General features: G+C 35.7%; 1 protein-coding gene across 2 annotated transcripts in view; it reads left to right on the forward strand.

Annotated features, from left to right (window-relative positions):
- The window catches only part of LOC136842686 (peroxidase-like), a 123,537-nt gene that overhangs the window by 45,540 nt on the left and 61,605 nt on the right, over window positions 1–16,392 (forward strand). For both annotated transcript variants that reach the window (XM_067110349.1, XM_067110348.1), the window contains exons 3-6: window positions 5,322–5,629; window positions 8,234–8,360; window positions 9,205–9,432; window positions 14,564–14,721. In XM_067110349.1, the coding sequence (XP_066966450.1) occupies window positions 5,335–5,629; window positions 8,234–8,360; window positions 9,205–9,432; window positions 14,564–14,721 (808 nt within the window). In that variant the 5' untranslated portion in view covers window positions 5,322–5,334. The remainder of the gene's footprint in view (window positions 1–5,321; window positions 5,630–8,233; window positions 8,361–9,204; window positions 9,433–14,563; window positions 14,722–16,392) is intronic.

Raw genomic sequence — 16,392 nt, forward strand, 5'->3', positions numbered from 1 at the left:
GATAGGGAGTTTTGGGTACTGGGCATGTGGAAGACCACGTTCCTCCTATAAGGTATAACCTTATAGGAACCTGAACTCCATGACGTTTAGGTTGTGTAAGTTCAGGTGGTATAAACATTTTTAGACTAGCATGAAAGAAAAAACAGACCAAAATGTCCAACATTTGACAAAAATTCATGTACACTATTTCCCTTACAAATGCACCACGTAAGATAGATGTGAGAATGACCCACTTTGGGTGATTTTTAGACTGGCATGAAAGACAAAAATCAGACCAATAAACCCAACAGTTGACAGAAATTTGATTATATCATAATCACTGTAAATGTAACATATAAGGCAGATGTGAGACCGACCCATTCTCCGTGCGATTTCAAGTGAGAGAAAAGGACTTGTTTCAGAAGTCACGTGAAGGGAGAAGGCTGACTCGGTCATGATAACTTAAGTTTCCAAAGTGCCACTTATTCGTCATGTTTTTATGATGTTCTCAAGTTGCGCCACATTTATCAGAGTACGAATCCCAGCATCGCGAAAGCGGTCTTAATGAGGAATAAGTAAGGTTAGGACAAGTTATTCATATACACTACTGTTTACTTGTAGACTTATGGGATGGGTCTAACTCGATAAGTAAGGTTAGGACAAGTTATTCATATACACTACTGTTTACTTGTAGACTTATGGGATGTCAACTACTTGACGACGATTTGCAAGTAGTGTTACTATTTTGATGGGCTTCATGTGAAACCCTGTACATATATAATACATAATATATATATATATATATATATATATATATATATATATATATATATATATATATATATATATATATATATATATATATATATATATATATATATATATATATATATATATATATATATATATAATATATATATATATATATATATATATATATATATATATATATATATATATATATATGTATATATATGTATATATATATAAAAGATAAAATCCACGAAGGAAAGGGAAACACTGGAGTGCTGCAGAGGCCTTTCGACTCTTTCGTCCATTACTTGTTAAGTAATGGACGAAAGAGTCAGGCCTCAATGCAGCACTCCAGTGGATTTTATCTTTATTATATTCATTACTTCCATAGTGGATTTTATCTTTATTTATATATTCATTACGTTCCATATTTTTATATGTTTCAGTTATGCATATATATATATATATATATATATATATATATATATATATATATATATATATATATATATATATATATATATATATATATATATATATATATATATATATATATATATATGTACAGTTGTATGTATGTATGTATGTTTGTATGTATCTTGCCTCCTTCAACAATAGTACGGTATAAACCTCTTGACTAACTAGCGTTACCCATATTACGCACTACGGCAGCTGAACGCATAATTAAGTACTCTTGAGGGTGAAGCTACATCCGACGTTTAAAATTTCCCAACGCAGAGTAAACAGATCCAAATAAAGGGTAAAGGAAAAATATGAAATGTTGCTAGTTCATTATGCCCTCAATGGCGCATGTTTCATGCTGCTCGGCTCTTACTTATTCTTATTTAGTCACAATAGTATTATGAGCAGGTAGCACAACAACATTGGACGTCGCAAAAACATATCATGAAAACGAACTGCGAATTGCAAATGACTCTGAGCATGGTTTTCGATATGTCTGGAACAAAGTGCTTCTTGTAATTTTTCTTTTTATGTGGCCTAGTTGCCGTAAAGCAGAGGTTTTCAACCTGGGGGTCGCTAACCCCAGAGGGATCGCCAACATTTTTTCTGTGGGTCGCGAGATCGTTCTTGAGCGAGGGTATGTTTTAGCTTTTTTCAACTTCGCCGCCGTTACACGAAACAAAGCCTGATCATTAGGGCAAAACAGTCTATAATTTAACTTATTGAACAGAAATAGTTATAATAATATCTTTTGAATGCAAGTAGCAAATTTATTACAGTGCAGTCCTATATTCGTACTAGGACATTACATATGAATATTGAATAAAAAATTTTAAAGGGGGTCATCGGTCATATTAAGTTGCTCGTAAGGGGTCGCGGCATGAAAAGGGTTGAAAATCACTGCTGTAAAGAAAACACCCACTCATTGTTGGATTTTCGGGCTTCATTGCCGTTCACAACAAATCCTTTAGGTCTGTTTGCAAGACTCAGTAATGTATTTTTTAAAGGCGATAAACCAAGCTTCAAACACCCGCTAGTTTATTATCCGATACCGTGGCGGGTATAAAAGTCAGGATCCATTTACTTTTGAAATGGATTTCCCAAAGTTTTAGCCGTGTCCATTGCTTTAGTTGTACTATTTACTGATAGTTGAGGAAATAGCACTTTTGTGGAAGCTTACGTAGATAATGATACTACTTGGGTGACAAGTTAGTTAGTAAGTTATTATTATTATTATTATTATTATTATTATTATTATTATTATTATTATTATTATTATTATTATTATTCAGAATCTCATAATAGCATGAGTCACTAAAATGGTGGAGAAATCCACAGTGGTGTAAATGTAAATATATATTTTAGAAATATATATACAAACGAGAGCTTTCGGGAACCTGCTCGATTCTTCTCCACTGCGGATTTCTTCACCATTATTATTATCATTATTATTATTATTATTATTATCAACTCCTTCTTGCTGGTTATTGCTTTGTCATTGTCATTATTATTATAAAAATCATTATTATTAAATATATCATCCACATGTCCCTGTTATTTCATAGAAATTGAAATAAAAGATAAATTCCTTTATATGGATAATTTTGTCCCGTTCATCACATTGCACTGAGAGAGAGAGAGAGAGAGAGAGAGAGAGAGAGAGATGGGGGCGGGGAAAGGGAGGTAGCTGAATATGGAAGATAAAATGGGCCGCTCATAAAAACGAGCCTATAATGACATCCTTTTTACACTAAATTTTTAAAAGAAATTTTTTAAAGTTACATATTTTTAGGGAGAATTACCAGACTTTTTAAAATTTTTTCTCCGTACCGAAGAGTTTTCAGTCCCACACTTTTCTTATTAACATTAATAAAAAGGAAGAAAAACGGAGTGGAAGAAGTTTTAATATTTAATTTTTTACCAACGAACTAATGTTGGCTGCCGGGAAGTATTTTCCAGGGCTAATGTTGGAGTGATGGGTTTTTTTAACGGACAAAAATTTTTTTTGTATCACCGTTTTATTCGTCAATTTACGGTACTCGTCGGACGGTCAGAGTCCAAAGGTGTACATCAGACCTCTTATCCCATTGAAAACTGGACTAAAGTTACGCACAGTCTTTGGACAAGGGGTGGGTGCTGGCACAAAGCCTGCTTAATCTAAACCAACCAACCACTATACAATAGTTAATCATCAAAACAGGCATTCTGTTACACAGGCATCAGTTTACGCATTCACAGAAATATTTGTATCAATCAGTCACATTCTATATTCATATTCTTCTTCTGTTAAGTGTGCCGCTCCTCTCCTGAGGAAAGCAGCATAACTGTCGGTGCCACTTTCATGCTTGAAATCACGTTGAGTCAGTGATGAGCCCATGTGCAGAAAACTTCCCCATCTTCAGCCGATTCACACATACACAGACAGAGGGTTAATCAGTAGCACGCAGGCTGCCCATACTCAAATTGAACCACTTACCTAGAGGAATTTATTTCTGGTGATAGAAATTCATTTCTCGTTATAATGTGGTTTGGATTCCACAATAAGCTGTAGGTCCCGTTGCTAGGTAACCAGTTGGTTCTTAGCCACGTAAAATAAATCTAATCCTTCGGGCCAACCCTAGGAGAGCTGTTAATCAGCTCAGTGGTCTGGTTAAACTAAGGTATACTTTTACCTATATCTAGAACACACTTTCCAATTTCCTGAATACTAAACTGTCTTTACTCAGGTCCTGTATTCAGGGCGAAATTTGTTGGAGCTAATGAAGCTTGTATTCAGAACTATATTTGTTTTAGCGTACGAAGTGTGTCTTCAGGACCATATTTAGTGGAGCTCACTGCCTTCATTGCCATATTCATTAGGATTCTGTGCTTGATTTCAAGGAGATTATTGAGGCTTTCTTCAGCATATTGTTAAGTGGATCTCATAGAGGTTTCCTTCAGTTGCGTATGTAGTGGGGTCCGTAGAAGCCTTCAGAATAATTTTTTGAGGCTAACACGGAATTCATTAAACGTAATACCACTACTTGCAAAGTTGCCCAACCGATATGACCTGATGCGAACTTGTTTTCTAAAGGAAAGACTCGTATTTATATTCAAGAATTATTTGAAAAGGCATCATGGTGTTATTTTTTACTTTAGTACTCGTGTGAAGCTTTTTATATCCAGCTCTCGCTCTCTTCGGCGCGAATGCATTATGTATGCAGCATTGTACTCGAAAATGTATTCATGCCATTTCATTGAATTCTGGACCGATGATTTTTAGACATGGAGAACGTATTGATAAGATGAAAACACTCCTGATGTTCTGACAAATTCCCAATTAAGTTATCTTAATAAAGTTTCGACGAACATACCGCTATCACTTCTGTAAATTAGATCGTATAACGTTGGATATTTCTAGATTTATTGCATGAGAGAGAGAGAGAGAGAGAGAGAGAGAGAGAGAGAGAGAGAGAGAGAAGAGAGAGAGAAATGACCTTAGTCGTAAAATATTTCGCTGTAAAATTTTAAGATTTTTTATCCGTAACAGTCTCCATTTATATTGTGGCTGTAATAGAGTATGAAATAGTTGAACGAAAACATTGAACGATCCTTTCCTGTCTATTCTCTCTTTTTCGGCTGAATACCGGAATTGTTATACAGGCTGAAAGGTCAAAAGTTACCTAGTTTAAGCTGAAACTTTACCTTTGTCCTGTGCTGTTATTAAACGCAATTGTAATATATTGTTCCTGTTTACATTGATGCAGATGTCAGTCATGTTTTAATACAATTGCTTCAGTGCTGTTGTGTTATTATTCGCCAGTATTATGGAGGTAACGTCAACATGTAATGTTTACCTTCAAGACGGCTCTTTAATATCGTTTTGTTTCACTGTATGTTATTCAAGTAAAAAATATTCCCCTTCAAGGTTTTTGAATAAACGGAAAGTTATCATTTTCTTACGGTAATTAAAATAAAGACTTTTTCTTTGCTTCCAGCAGACAGTTAAGATGACATTTTAAATTTTGTTTCCATTGTATGAAGAACTTCGAGTTAAGAACATTTTCGCAAACAGTGTTTGAATAACCGGTAAGTATTATCTTGCTGTGGCAATTCGTAAAGAAATGTTTTCCCCTTGCTCTCATCAGGTTTCCATTCAAGATGGCGCTGGCGATCTACTTCCTGGCAGCAGCTGCCGTCGTGGGCAGCTCTCCCGCGCCGTCCCCACAGTCCTCTTCGACGGACGATGTCAACTTCGATATACCGATGGGGCCCAGACCGCGCCCCGAGCCGTATTCTTTGGCGTGGGTACGCCAGTCGAAATCAATGCCAGTGCCACTTCAGTTCAGCGAGTCGCGGGACGTCGGAACGAAGATCTTATCGCACGTCGCCGAGCACGGGATCAACGAGACCCTTTACCTGACCAATGTGAAGGAGCCCAAGCTGTTCAATGAGGGTTTGTATGTCCTTTTTTTTTTTTTTATTTGTCTTATTTTAGCCAAGGGGTCTCCAAAGTGATCGATGTCGGATGGGGACTGTTCAAGAGGTCGATAAATGCCTGGCGGTCGAAGGGGGGTCGACTGAACTTTGGGGTCGAATGCTGACATTTGTGTAAAAAGCGTCTGCCAGTGTTGATAATGAAGGAGGACTAAAGACATCATACAGTATCTCCCTTAATAGAGCAAAGAAAGGAAAATTGTATAACATTGGTGAAGTGATCATAATACCAGCAATTAAAGATGTGATTGAAAATGTTATGAAGACAGTTCCTCTCAACAGTTTCGCAGGGTTTGGAATGCAGTTTCCAATACTGAAATACTGATGTGTATAGAAAACGGGTTTGAAAATGCAGGGTTTGATGTGTATAGAAAACATGCGTCTACTAATAATTATTTATTATTATTGATTGTTTTTTTTTTTTTTTGTACATGCCCATGGATCGATGAGGGATCAAGGACTCCATGAGAGGGTCGATGTTCTAAAAAGTTTTGGGACCCTTGTATTTAGCCGTATTATCAAAATTGTAAGACCTGATTGATTTATGAAATTTAGACTGTTGGGCCAAGCACTGCGGTACTTTCGGCCATTCGGGGCAATAAGGCAATAAAAAAAGGGTGTTGGAGTGGTTGGACAGCAAGATAAAGAGATCCAGAAAACAAAGGAAATGAAGCACAAGGCTAGAAAGGTGGAACTTGGAGAGAATTCCACAGTTGAGCTAAGAGATACCGGTTAAGAGTATACCTTAGTTTAACCAGACCACTGAGCTGATTAACAGCTCTCTAGGGCTGGCCCGAGGGATTGGATTTATTTTACGTGGCTAAGAACCAATTGGTTACCTAGCAACGGGACCTACAGTTTATTGTGGAATCCGAACCACATTATAACGAGAAATGAATTTATATCACCAGAAACAAATTTCTCTAAAATTCTTCATTGGCCGGTCGGAGAATCGAACGCGGGCCCAGCAGAGCACTAGCCGAGAACGTTACCAACCCGACCAATGAGGAACAGATAACGGTTAAAGAGGCTGGGCGGCGAGATTAAAGAAAAGAACCGAGCAGTGGAGGTAAGTTAAAAAGCTAAAAGGTAGATGCGGCCAGGGGCAGAAAGGACTAAGCAAACACCCTTTAGTAATGCCTACAGTGTACCATGTGAGGTGCACTGATGGCACTACCCTCCCATGCGGTTCGGATTCCACAATAAGCTGTAGGTCCCGTTGCTAGGTAACCAATTGGTTCTTAGCCACGTTAAATAAGTCTAATCCTTCGGTCCAGCCCTAGGAGAGCTGTTAATCAGCTCAGTGGTCTGGTTAAACTAAGGTATGCTTAACTTCCTCCCTACGGAGACTTGCTGGTAGATAAGACAGGAAATTGTTTCGTAAGTTAATGACTTAGTTGGCCTCAGCTGTCAGCCATCTCTCTGACTTTTTGTACAGTTGTGAAGAGTCTCAACTCGTTTCAAAAATACCTTTGAGGATGATCAGACGGATATCTATCTATCTCTTCTGAAATTTCCCTAAACGATAAAATTCAATGCTGAAGCCATTTCTAATGAGGAACGTGAATTAATTATACTGGTCGACCATGTGATAAGATTTTTACAAATTAGCATTAGTTAGATTTCCCATTGTTTGGCGTTACAAATATTTTAACTGATGTGTCACATCTCTGGGTACGTTACTAAAGAACAGTATATAGTGATGTCTTTCAAGTAATAGACTTTAAATGGTTTATCCATGAACTTTGCAGAGCGGAAAAAACAATACAAACAAATCTGTCATATTCATGAATGAGCAATTGATAAACATGATTTATCTTTTTCTTTAAATTTAAATGCTTGAATATCTCAGGGTGCATAAAGGTAAAAAAATATAAATAATAATATATATACATGTAAAATATACATTGTACATATATATATATATATATATATATATATATATATATATATATATATATATATATATATATATATATATATATATATATATATATATATATATATATATATATATATATATATAAAATTATCTTCCACATATATGTATATATATATATTATAATATATGTGTATGTATATACATATACACATATATATATATATATATATATATATATATATATATATATATATATATATATATATATATATATATATATATATATAAGAAATAAGAAATCTGGCACTTTGGAAGATAATTTTAAAAAGCTCTAAGATTAAAATTGTTTAGTATCTGCTCTCCGGAAGGGCTGAAAAGAATGATAGGAGCTTTTTATGGAAAACTAACGATCTGCTGGGTAATTCAGTAATCTAGGCCTCGGCAAACATCATCTTCAGACGATTTGCAGAGCCGATCTTGTTTGTTATAATTGCATAAGGATTTTCCATTTGATGAGATATCGTTATTTATTCATTATTTGTTTAGGAATCTACTTATTCACTATTTTTTGGACAAATGGCACTCAGTTGTGTTAATTGCCTCCAAGGCTTTATATTCACACGCTGACATTAATAATAGTAATAATGACAAATTGTTTTAAAAGCAAAATTACTCTTTCAGGATACCATTTAAAGAAGGGCCATCCCGGTCTGTACCTGGCGGCTTTCAATAAGCAGAAGAAGAAGAGCAAAGATCTTGCCAGCTTTGGATACGCGTCTCTCAAAGCGTCGGAACTCTTATCAAAACAGTGAGTGCACAAAATTTGAATATTGCATCTCATACAGAGAGAGAGAGAGAGAGAGAGAGAGAGAGAGAGAGAGAGAGAGAGAGAGGTGTGGTAAATGGATTATCTGAAAAGAGAAGGAAAGAAGAAATAAGGAAATATGTTAGTGTCTGCAGAAAGAGAGAAAGGGGATGAGATGCAATAAATGAATCATCTGAATAGAGATGGAAGGAGGATAGATGATATATTATTTGTGTGTGTGTGTGTGTGTGTGTGTGTGAGAGAGAGAGAGAGAGAGAGAGAGAGAGAGAGAGAGAGAGAGAGAGAGCCAGGAACGAAGCAAATTGTACATCAAAGAACGTGATTTGAAATGAACATCAAAGAAATTGCATTTGATGTATGTATGTATATATGTATATATATACATATATATACTATATATATATGTATGTATATATATATATATATATATATATATATATATATATATATATATATATATATATATATATATGATTCCACAATAAGCTGTAGGTCCCGTTGCTAAGTAACCAATTGGTTCTTAGCCGCGTAAAATAAGTCTAATCCTTCCAGGGACAGCCCTAGGAGAGCTGTTAATCAGCTCAGTGGTCTGTAAAACTAAAACTAAGGTATACTCATATATATATATATATATATATATATATATATATATATATATATATATATATTATATATATATATATATATATATATATATATATATATATATATATATGTATATATATATATATATATATATATATATATATATATATATATATATATATATATATACATATACTATATACGAGGCATTACTAAGAAATTCTTGTTTCTCCCCATGCAGGTTTCTTCTGACGAGACAGCAGTCCCTCTTCGGCCTGGAGCAAGTCTCCCTCAGAAACACTGCGCTCTTCGAGGTGTGTCCCGTCAAAACGGAGGAGTTTAACGAGCAATCATGCCCAGCGTATTCGGTCATGTACCGTACTCTGGATGGGACCTGTAACAATCTCGACAAGCCGGAGTGGGGAGCTGCTTACAGGCCTTTCGCCCGCTTTCTCCCCCCGGATTACAGGTTAGTTGTTACCAGGGACGTTACGTACCGCGTTTCAACTGAAGATCATTTATAAAGGAGACAGTGGTGAGAGCAGTGGAGCCAGGGCTGGACGACGGCAGGTCTAAACGTGGAGTTTGTTACTCGTAGAGTATCGCTGATACACACAGAAGAATGTATACAAAAATCGTGTGCTATAGTAGGATTAATCTTCCGTTGCAAATTATTCACGTTTTGCGTTTGTGTACATACGTGTACTTGTGTGTGTGTGTGTGTGTATGTGTGTGCGCGTGTGAGAGAGAGAGAGAGAGAGAGAGAGAGAGAGAGAGAGAGAGAGAGAGAGAGGGAGAAAGGCGTATAGACCTTTATCATTCTCTCTTCTCTTGATTACTGGTAATTTGCTGCTTGTCATCAGGTGTGTTTTTTTTTACCAGCACTATGAATCTTCAAGTTTGCGAATATCTAGGTTTGTTTAGTGTGTTAATGTGTACGCGTCCTTGTGTGTGTGTGTGTGTATGTGTGTGTATGTGGATGTGTTAGGTTGTGTGAGAAGTGGTAAAAGGCGTAGAGATGTTTGGCGTTATATTCCTCTCATTTTAACCTAGTTTAATGATAAGTTCTCTGTTGTGGAAGAGTTGCTTGCGTTGTGTGTGTGTGTGTGTGTGTGTGTGTGTTTGTGACAGACAGACAGACTGAGGCGGTTTCCAGAACTTCTTCATGCGGTCTTTTAGATTACAAGGTCAATAGAAGTTTGTCTTAACACGAACTTTTCATTTATTTCTTGTTTTTCAGTTTTATAGTTTTCTGGTGTAGAATATCCATGTTATGTAAGTATCGTATCAGAGAGAGAGAGAGAGAGAGAGAGAGAGAGAGAGAGAGAGAGAGAGAGAGAGAGAGAGACACGATATATCTCTGAAATTGAGAGACTTTTAACCTTCGGATCAATCCCTGTAACGGAATATCTGTTTTGCGCCAACGTACGTCTCTGAGAGAGAGAGAGAGAGAGAGAGAGAGAGAGAGAGAGAGAATGAATCATCGGTAATGGAGGTTAGTAGAGCGCTTATATCCGTAAAACAGAAGTGATCGGTACTTCCGGACTTTTGACACCAACTTTCCTATCATTCGTTGCCTTAATCTGTGATCACATGTTACAATTTTTTTTCAACATTTTTCTATTAGACATTCAGTTAAGTTGAGTAATTTACATGAATACAGGTCTAAATCGCGAGCGCGCACACACTTACACCCACACACACACACACACACACACACACACACACACACACACACACACACACACTTACACGCATTAGCATTTTTCGAGAACTGCTTACGAGAAGGACTCTGCCCAAAAAACATTTATATGTGTGCATATGTGCTTGTGTATGTGTATGTGTGTATGTATGTAACAGGTGCAAAGTTTCTAGAGTTTGTGAAAGAAATCAAACGTATTCGCTGGCTCAGTTCATTGGAGCGGCCTATTGAACTCTGTTTTACTGAGATCAGCGTAAAAGCCTCCAGAGATTCATTTTTTCTAGTTTATATTTCTGCGGAAAGCTTCGCTTTCAGAATCCCTACAAAAAGGAGCTGCCCTTTTCCAAAGGGCTGCAGTCATATGAATGGATTCAGGAATTCTCTGTAAGCAGCGTATATTTCTGTCGCCACATAAAGCTACAATGCAAGCAGGGCGCCGTAGTTGTAAGAGTATTATTTTTATTTTCACTTTTATTAATATTGAAGAAACTACAGAGTTCTGGACTTCGTCAGAAAGATTTCATGGGAAAGAGGCCTGTTGGCGAGAAAGATTACAAATAATTGAACATGCAAGCAATAAATGAATGGAATCAGATCAGTTTTCAAGTGACTAGGATGAATTTAGGTTACCTTCAGTGCGGCTTTGTTTTGAGAACGGATTTTGATTTCGTTGAGTGGAATTTTTCTAAGAATGAATTTTGATTTCCTTCAGTAGGGTGGCTTAAGAAAGAATTCTATATGTCCTGTAGGGTTCCTTAAGAAAGAATTTTTTATGTCCTATTGTAGGATTGTTTAAGAATGAGTTGTTTATGTCCTTCTGTAGGATTGTTTAAGAAAGAATTTTTTATGTCCTGTAGGATTGTTTAAGAAAGAATTGTTTATGTCCTACTGTAGGATTGTTTAAGAATGAATTTTTTATGTCCTACTGTAGAATTGTTTAAGAAAATATTTTTTATGTCCTTCTGTATGTTGAATTATTTATGTACTGTAGGATTGTTAAGGAAAGAATTTTTTATGTCCTTCTGTAGTATTTTTTAAGATAAAATTCTTCATGTCCTTCTGTAGGATTGTTTAAGAAAGAATTATTTATGTCCTTCTGTAGGATTGTTTAAGAAAGGATATTTTATGTCCTTCTGTAGGATTATTTAAGAAAGAATTTTTTATGTCCTGTAGGATTGTTTAAGAAAGAATTTTTTGTCCTTCTGTAAGATTGCGTAAGAAAGAATTCTTTGTCCTTCTGTAGGAGTGTTTAAGGAAGAATTGTTTATGTCCCTCTGTAGGGTTTAAGAATGAATATTTTATGTCCTGTATGATTGTTTAAGAAAGAATTTGCTATGTCCTGTAGGATTGTTTAAGAAAGAATTTTTTATATCCTTTTGTAGGATTGTTTGAGAAAGAATTATGTCCTTCTGTAGGATTGTTTAATTAAGAATTCTTTATGTCCTTCTGTAGGATTGTTTAAGAAAGAATTGTTTGTGTCCTTCTGTAGGATTGTTGTTTAAGAAAGAATTGTTTATGTCCCTCTGTAGGATGGTTTAAGAATGAATTGTTTATGTCCTGTAGGATTGTGTAAGAAAGAATTTTTTATGTCATTCTACAGTATAGGATTGTTTAAGAATGAATTTTTTATGTCCTTCTGGAGGACTGTTTAAGAAAGAATTGCTTAGGTCCTTCTGTAGGATTATTTAAGAAAGAATTATGTCCTTCTGTAGGATTGTTTAAGAAAGAATTACGTCCTGTAGGATTGTTTAAGAAAGAATTGTGTCCTTCTGTAGCATTGTTTAATAAAGAATTCTTTATGTCCTTCTGTAGGATTGTTTAAGAAAGAATTTTTTATGTCCCTCTTTAGGATGGTTTAAGAATGAATTTTTTATGTCCTTCAGTAGGATTGTTTAAGAAAGAATTTTTTATGTCCCTCTTTAGGATGGTTTAAGAATGAATTTTTTATGTCCTTCTGTAGGATTATTGAAGAAAGAATTTTTTATGTCCCTCTTTAGGATGGTTCAAGAATGAATTTTTTATGTCCTATAGGATTGTTTAAGAAAGAATTTTTTATGTCCTTCTGTAGGATTGTTTACGAATTAATTTTTTATGTCTTGTAGGATTGGTTAAAAAAGAAAGAATTTTTTATGTCCTTCTGTAGGATTGTTTAAGAAAGAATTGTTTATGTCCTTCTGCAGGATTGTTGAAGAAAGAATTTTTTATGTCCTTCTGTAGGATTTTTTAAGAAAGAATTGTTTATGTCCTTCTGTAGGACTGTTTAAGAAAGAATTTTTTATGTCCTTCTGTAGGATTGCTTAAGGAAGACTTTTTTATGTTCTACTATAGGATTGTTTAAGAAAGAATTTTTTATGTCCTACTATAGGATTGTTTAAGAAAGAATTTTTTATGTCTTTCTGTAGGATTGTTGAAGAAAGAATTGTTTATGTACTTCTGTAGCACTGTTTACGAAAGAATTCTTTTAGGTCTTACTGTAGGATAGTTTAAGAAAGGATTTTTATGTCCTTCTGCAGGATTGTTTAAGAAAGAGCTGTTTATGCCCTTCTGTAGGATTGTTTAAGAAAGAATTTTTTATGTCCTTCTGTGGGATTGTTTAAGAAAGAATTGTTTATGTCCTTCTGTAGGATTGTTTAAGAAAGAATTTTTTATATCCTACTGTAGGATTGTTTAAGAAATAACTGTATGATTGTTAAAGAAAGAATTTTTTATGTACTGCTGTGTGATTGTTTAAAAAAGAATTATATCCTTCTGTAAGATTTCTTAAGCATGAATTTTGATGTCCTTAAGTGGAAATGTGAAAGGATGAATCTTGATGTCCTTAAGTGGAATTATGAAAGGATGAATTTTGATCCCCTTAGGTGAAATTGTGAAAGGATGAATTTTGGTGTCCTTAAGTGGAATTGTGAAAGGATGAATTTTGATTTCCTTAAGTGAAATTGTGAAAGGGTGAATTTTGATATCCTTAAGTGGAACTGTGAAAGGATGAATTTTTATGTCCTTCAGTGGAATTGTGAAAGGATGAATAATGATGTCCCTAAGTGGAATTGTGAAAGGATGAATAATGATGTCCTTAAGTGGAATTGTGAAAGGATGAATTTTGATGTCCTTAAGTGGAATTGTGAAAGGAAGAATTTTGATGTCTTTAAGCGGAATTGTGAAAAGATGAATTTTGATGTCTTTATGTGGAATTGTGAAAGGATAAATTTTGATTTCCGTCAGTTTTAAGAGTTTATTTTAATGTCCCTCCGTAAAAGTGTTTAAGAATGAATTTTGATTTCTTTTAGAAGAATTGTTTTAAAATAGAATTTTAATGTCCTTCGGTGGGATTTTTTAAGAGTGATTGTTGATTTCCTTCACTTGAATTATTTAAGAATAAATTTTTATTTTCTTCAGTGGTTTTGTTTTGTAAGTGAATCTTGACTTTCAGTGGGATTTTGTAAAAATAAATTTTGACTTCCCCCAACTGTGTTTTAAGAATGAATTTTGGTATCTTTCAGTCGCACTGTTTAAGTTTGAATTTTGATGGTTGGATTATTTTAAGAGTTAAATTTGATGCCCTTTGGTGGGATTGTTTTAAAAGATTAATTTTTTGAGCTCCTTCAGTAAGATTGCCTTGTAATGAATTATAACCAGCTCGTTTGCTTTAGGGTGAATTTCACTTGACATCTGCCTCTTTCAGTTGGACTATTTGAGTTTGAATCTTGATAGTAAGATTGATTTAAGAGTGAATTCTGATGCCATCTCTTGGGATCGTTTTAAAGAAAAACAATCGGTGAGATTGTCATAGAATGAAATTGAATTATTTTCATTTCGGTTGCTTTAGAGAGAATCTGACTTTCAGTCTGAGAAGGTGCCTCGTTAACGATGAATTTTGACACTGAAATTTTATTTCCTGCAGCGATGGCATTGAAGCTCTCCGAGAGAGCGTGAGAGGAGGGGACCTCCCCAACCCGAGGAAGACCAGTGCAACCATCCACAGGGCCCTCAACCGCCCCGCCTACAGGATTACCATGATGGTTATGCAGTGGGGACAGTTCCTCGACCACGACCTGACAGGTGAGAGAGAGAGAGAGAGAGAGAGAGAGAGAGAGAGAGAGAGAGAGAGAGAGAGCGGTAAAATATTAACAAGATTTGGAAACTTACATCTCCTTTATACTGGAGAGAAATATAGATACAGAGAGAGAGAGAGAGAGAGAGAGAGAGAGAGAGAGAGAGAGAGAGAGAGATTGTAGGAGATAGAAGGCAGTGAAATATTGACAAGATTTGGAAACTTGCATATCCTTTATGAGAGAGAGAGAGAGAGAGAGAGAGAGAGAGAGAGAGAGAGAGAGAGAGAGAGAGAGAGAGAGAGACTATAGAAGATAGAAAGCAGTGAAAAATTAACAAATTTTGGAAACTTATATATCCTTTATGCTAAAGAGTGAAGGGAAGAGAGAGAGATTACTTGATTTTAAAAGGAAAGAGATTACTTTTGGGGGTTAAGCCAGACTGAAAGAGATTATTTGATTTTTCAAAAAAACTTGAATTTGGGGTTAAACCACTCTTATTTAAGATATTACCTTACCTGACAGGTGTGAGAGAGAGAGAGAGAGAGAGAGAGAGAGAGAGAGAGAGAGAGAGAGAGAGATTACCTAAATACAAAGTGAAATTTTTGGTAATATAGTGCGGTGTCAAATGGTTATAGTTAAGGCGTTTACTCTTGACTCGCATGGTGTTGCCAAGCACCGCCAAACTACGCATTCGAACGTCCTTTATCCCCATCCCGTCCCTCCCTCTCCCTTCCCCTTCTCATCCCTCCCTCAACCCATTTTCCTGGCCTCCGCATCTCCGCTCCCCCTTTCCTGACTATGGGAGAAAGCCGACGTTCGATTGCGTAGATTAGTCCTGCTGACTCATGTAACTTTGCCTTTACAATTCAAGAGTAAACTCCTTAAGTATAACCATTTGGCAACGCACTATATTACCAAAAATTTGCGGTAGGTGTCTTGTACAGTGTGTCAAAGTACCATTTCGATCCAATAATTAGTTTGAAAGATATTTGAGAAAAACGATGACTCCGGTCCCTGAACTGGATAGTAGGATAGATTGTCCGATGAGACAAATAAGAACCAATAGAGCCACAATTATTCAAGAGATTACCTGATTATTGAAGAAAGTTATTACCTGAATATTTGAGGAAAGTTGTTACCATATGTAAAACAAAAACTTGATTTCTGGGGGAACTAAGCGTATTTCAACGAGGTTTGCTGATTATGAGGGAAAGAAGACGAAATGGAAATTTTAACTTCGAAATACATTCTCTCTCTCTCTCTCTCTCTCTCTCTCTCTCTCTCTCTCTCTCTCTCTCTCTCTCTCTCTCAAGAAAAGATATCACCTTATGTACAAAAAAAAAGAAAACATGATTTCTAGTAGGTACCACGCTTACCTCAAAGAGATTTGCTGATTATGGGGGGGAAAAAAGACGAAATGGAGATTTTAACTTCGAAGTACATCCTCTCTCTCTCTCTCTCAACTCTCTCTCTCTCTCTCTCTCTCTCTCTCTCTCTCTCTCTCTCTCTCTCTCTCTCTCTCTCTCTCTCTGTCAAGATGTCATCTAGAAAATAATTTATGTTCATGGGGTAAGCTGATGGAATAATGATGAAAATAACTGTGCAGAAGCAACGCATCTTTGCGAAGAGAAAACAGATCTAGCCAACCTTACCCGGTAAGGACTTCACCAACGCCACC

Source organism: Macrobrachium rosenbergii, chromosome 10 (genome assembly GCF_040412425.1).
Source record: "Macrobrachium rosenbergii isolate ZJJX-2024 chromosome 10, ASM4041242v1, whole genome shotgun sequence".
NCBI classification, from domain to species: Eukaryota; Metazoa; Arthropoda; class Malacostraca; order Decapoda; family Palaemonidae; genus Macrobrachium; species Macrobrachium rosenbergii.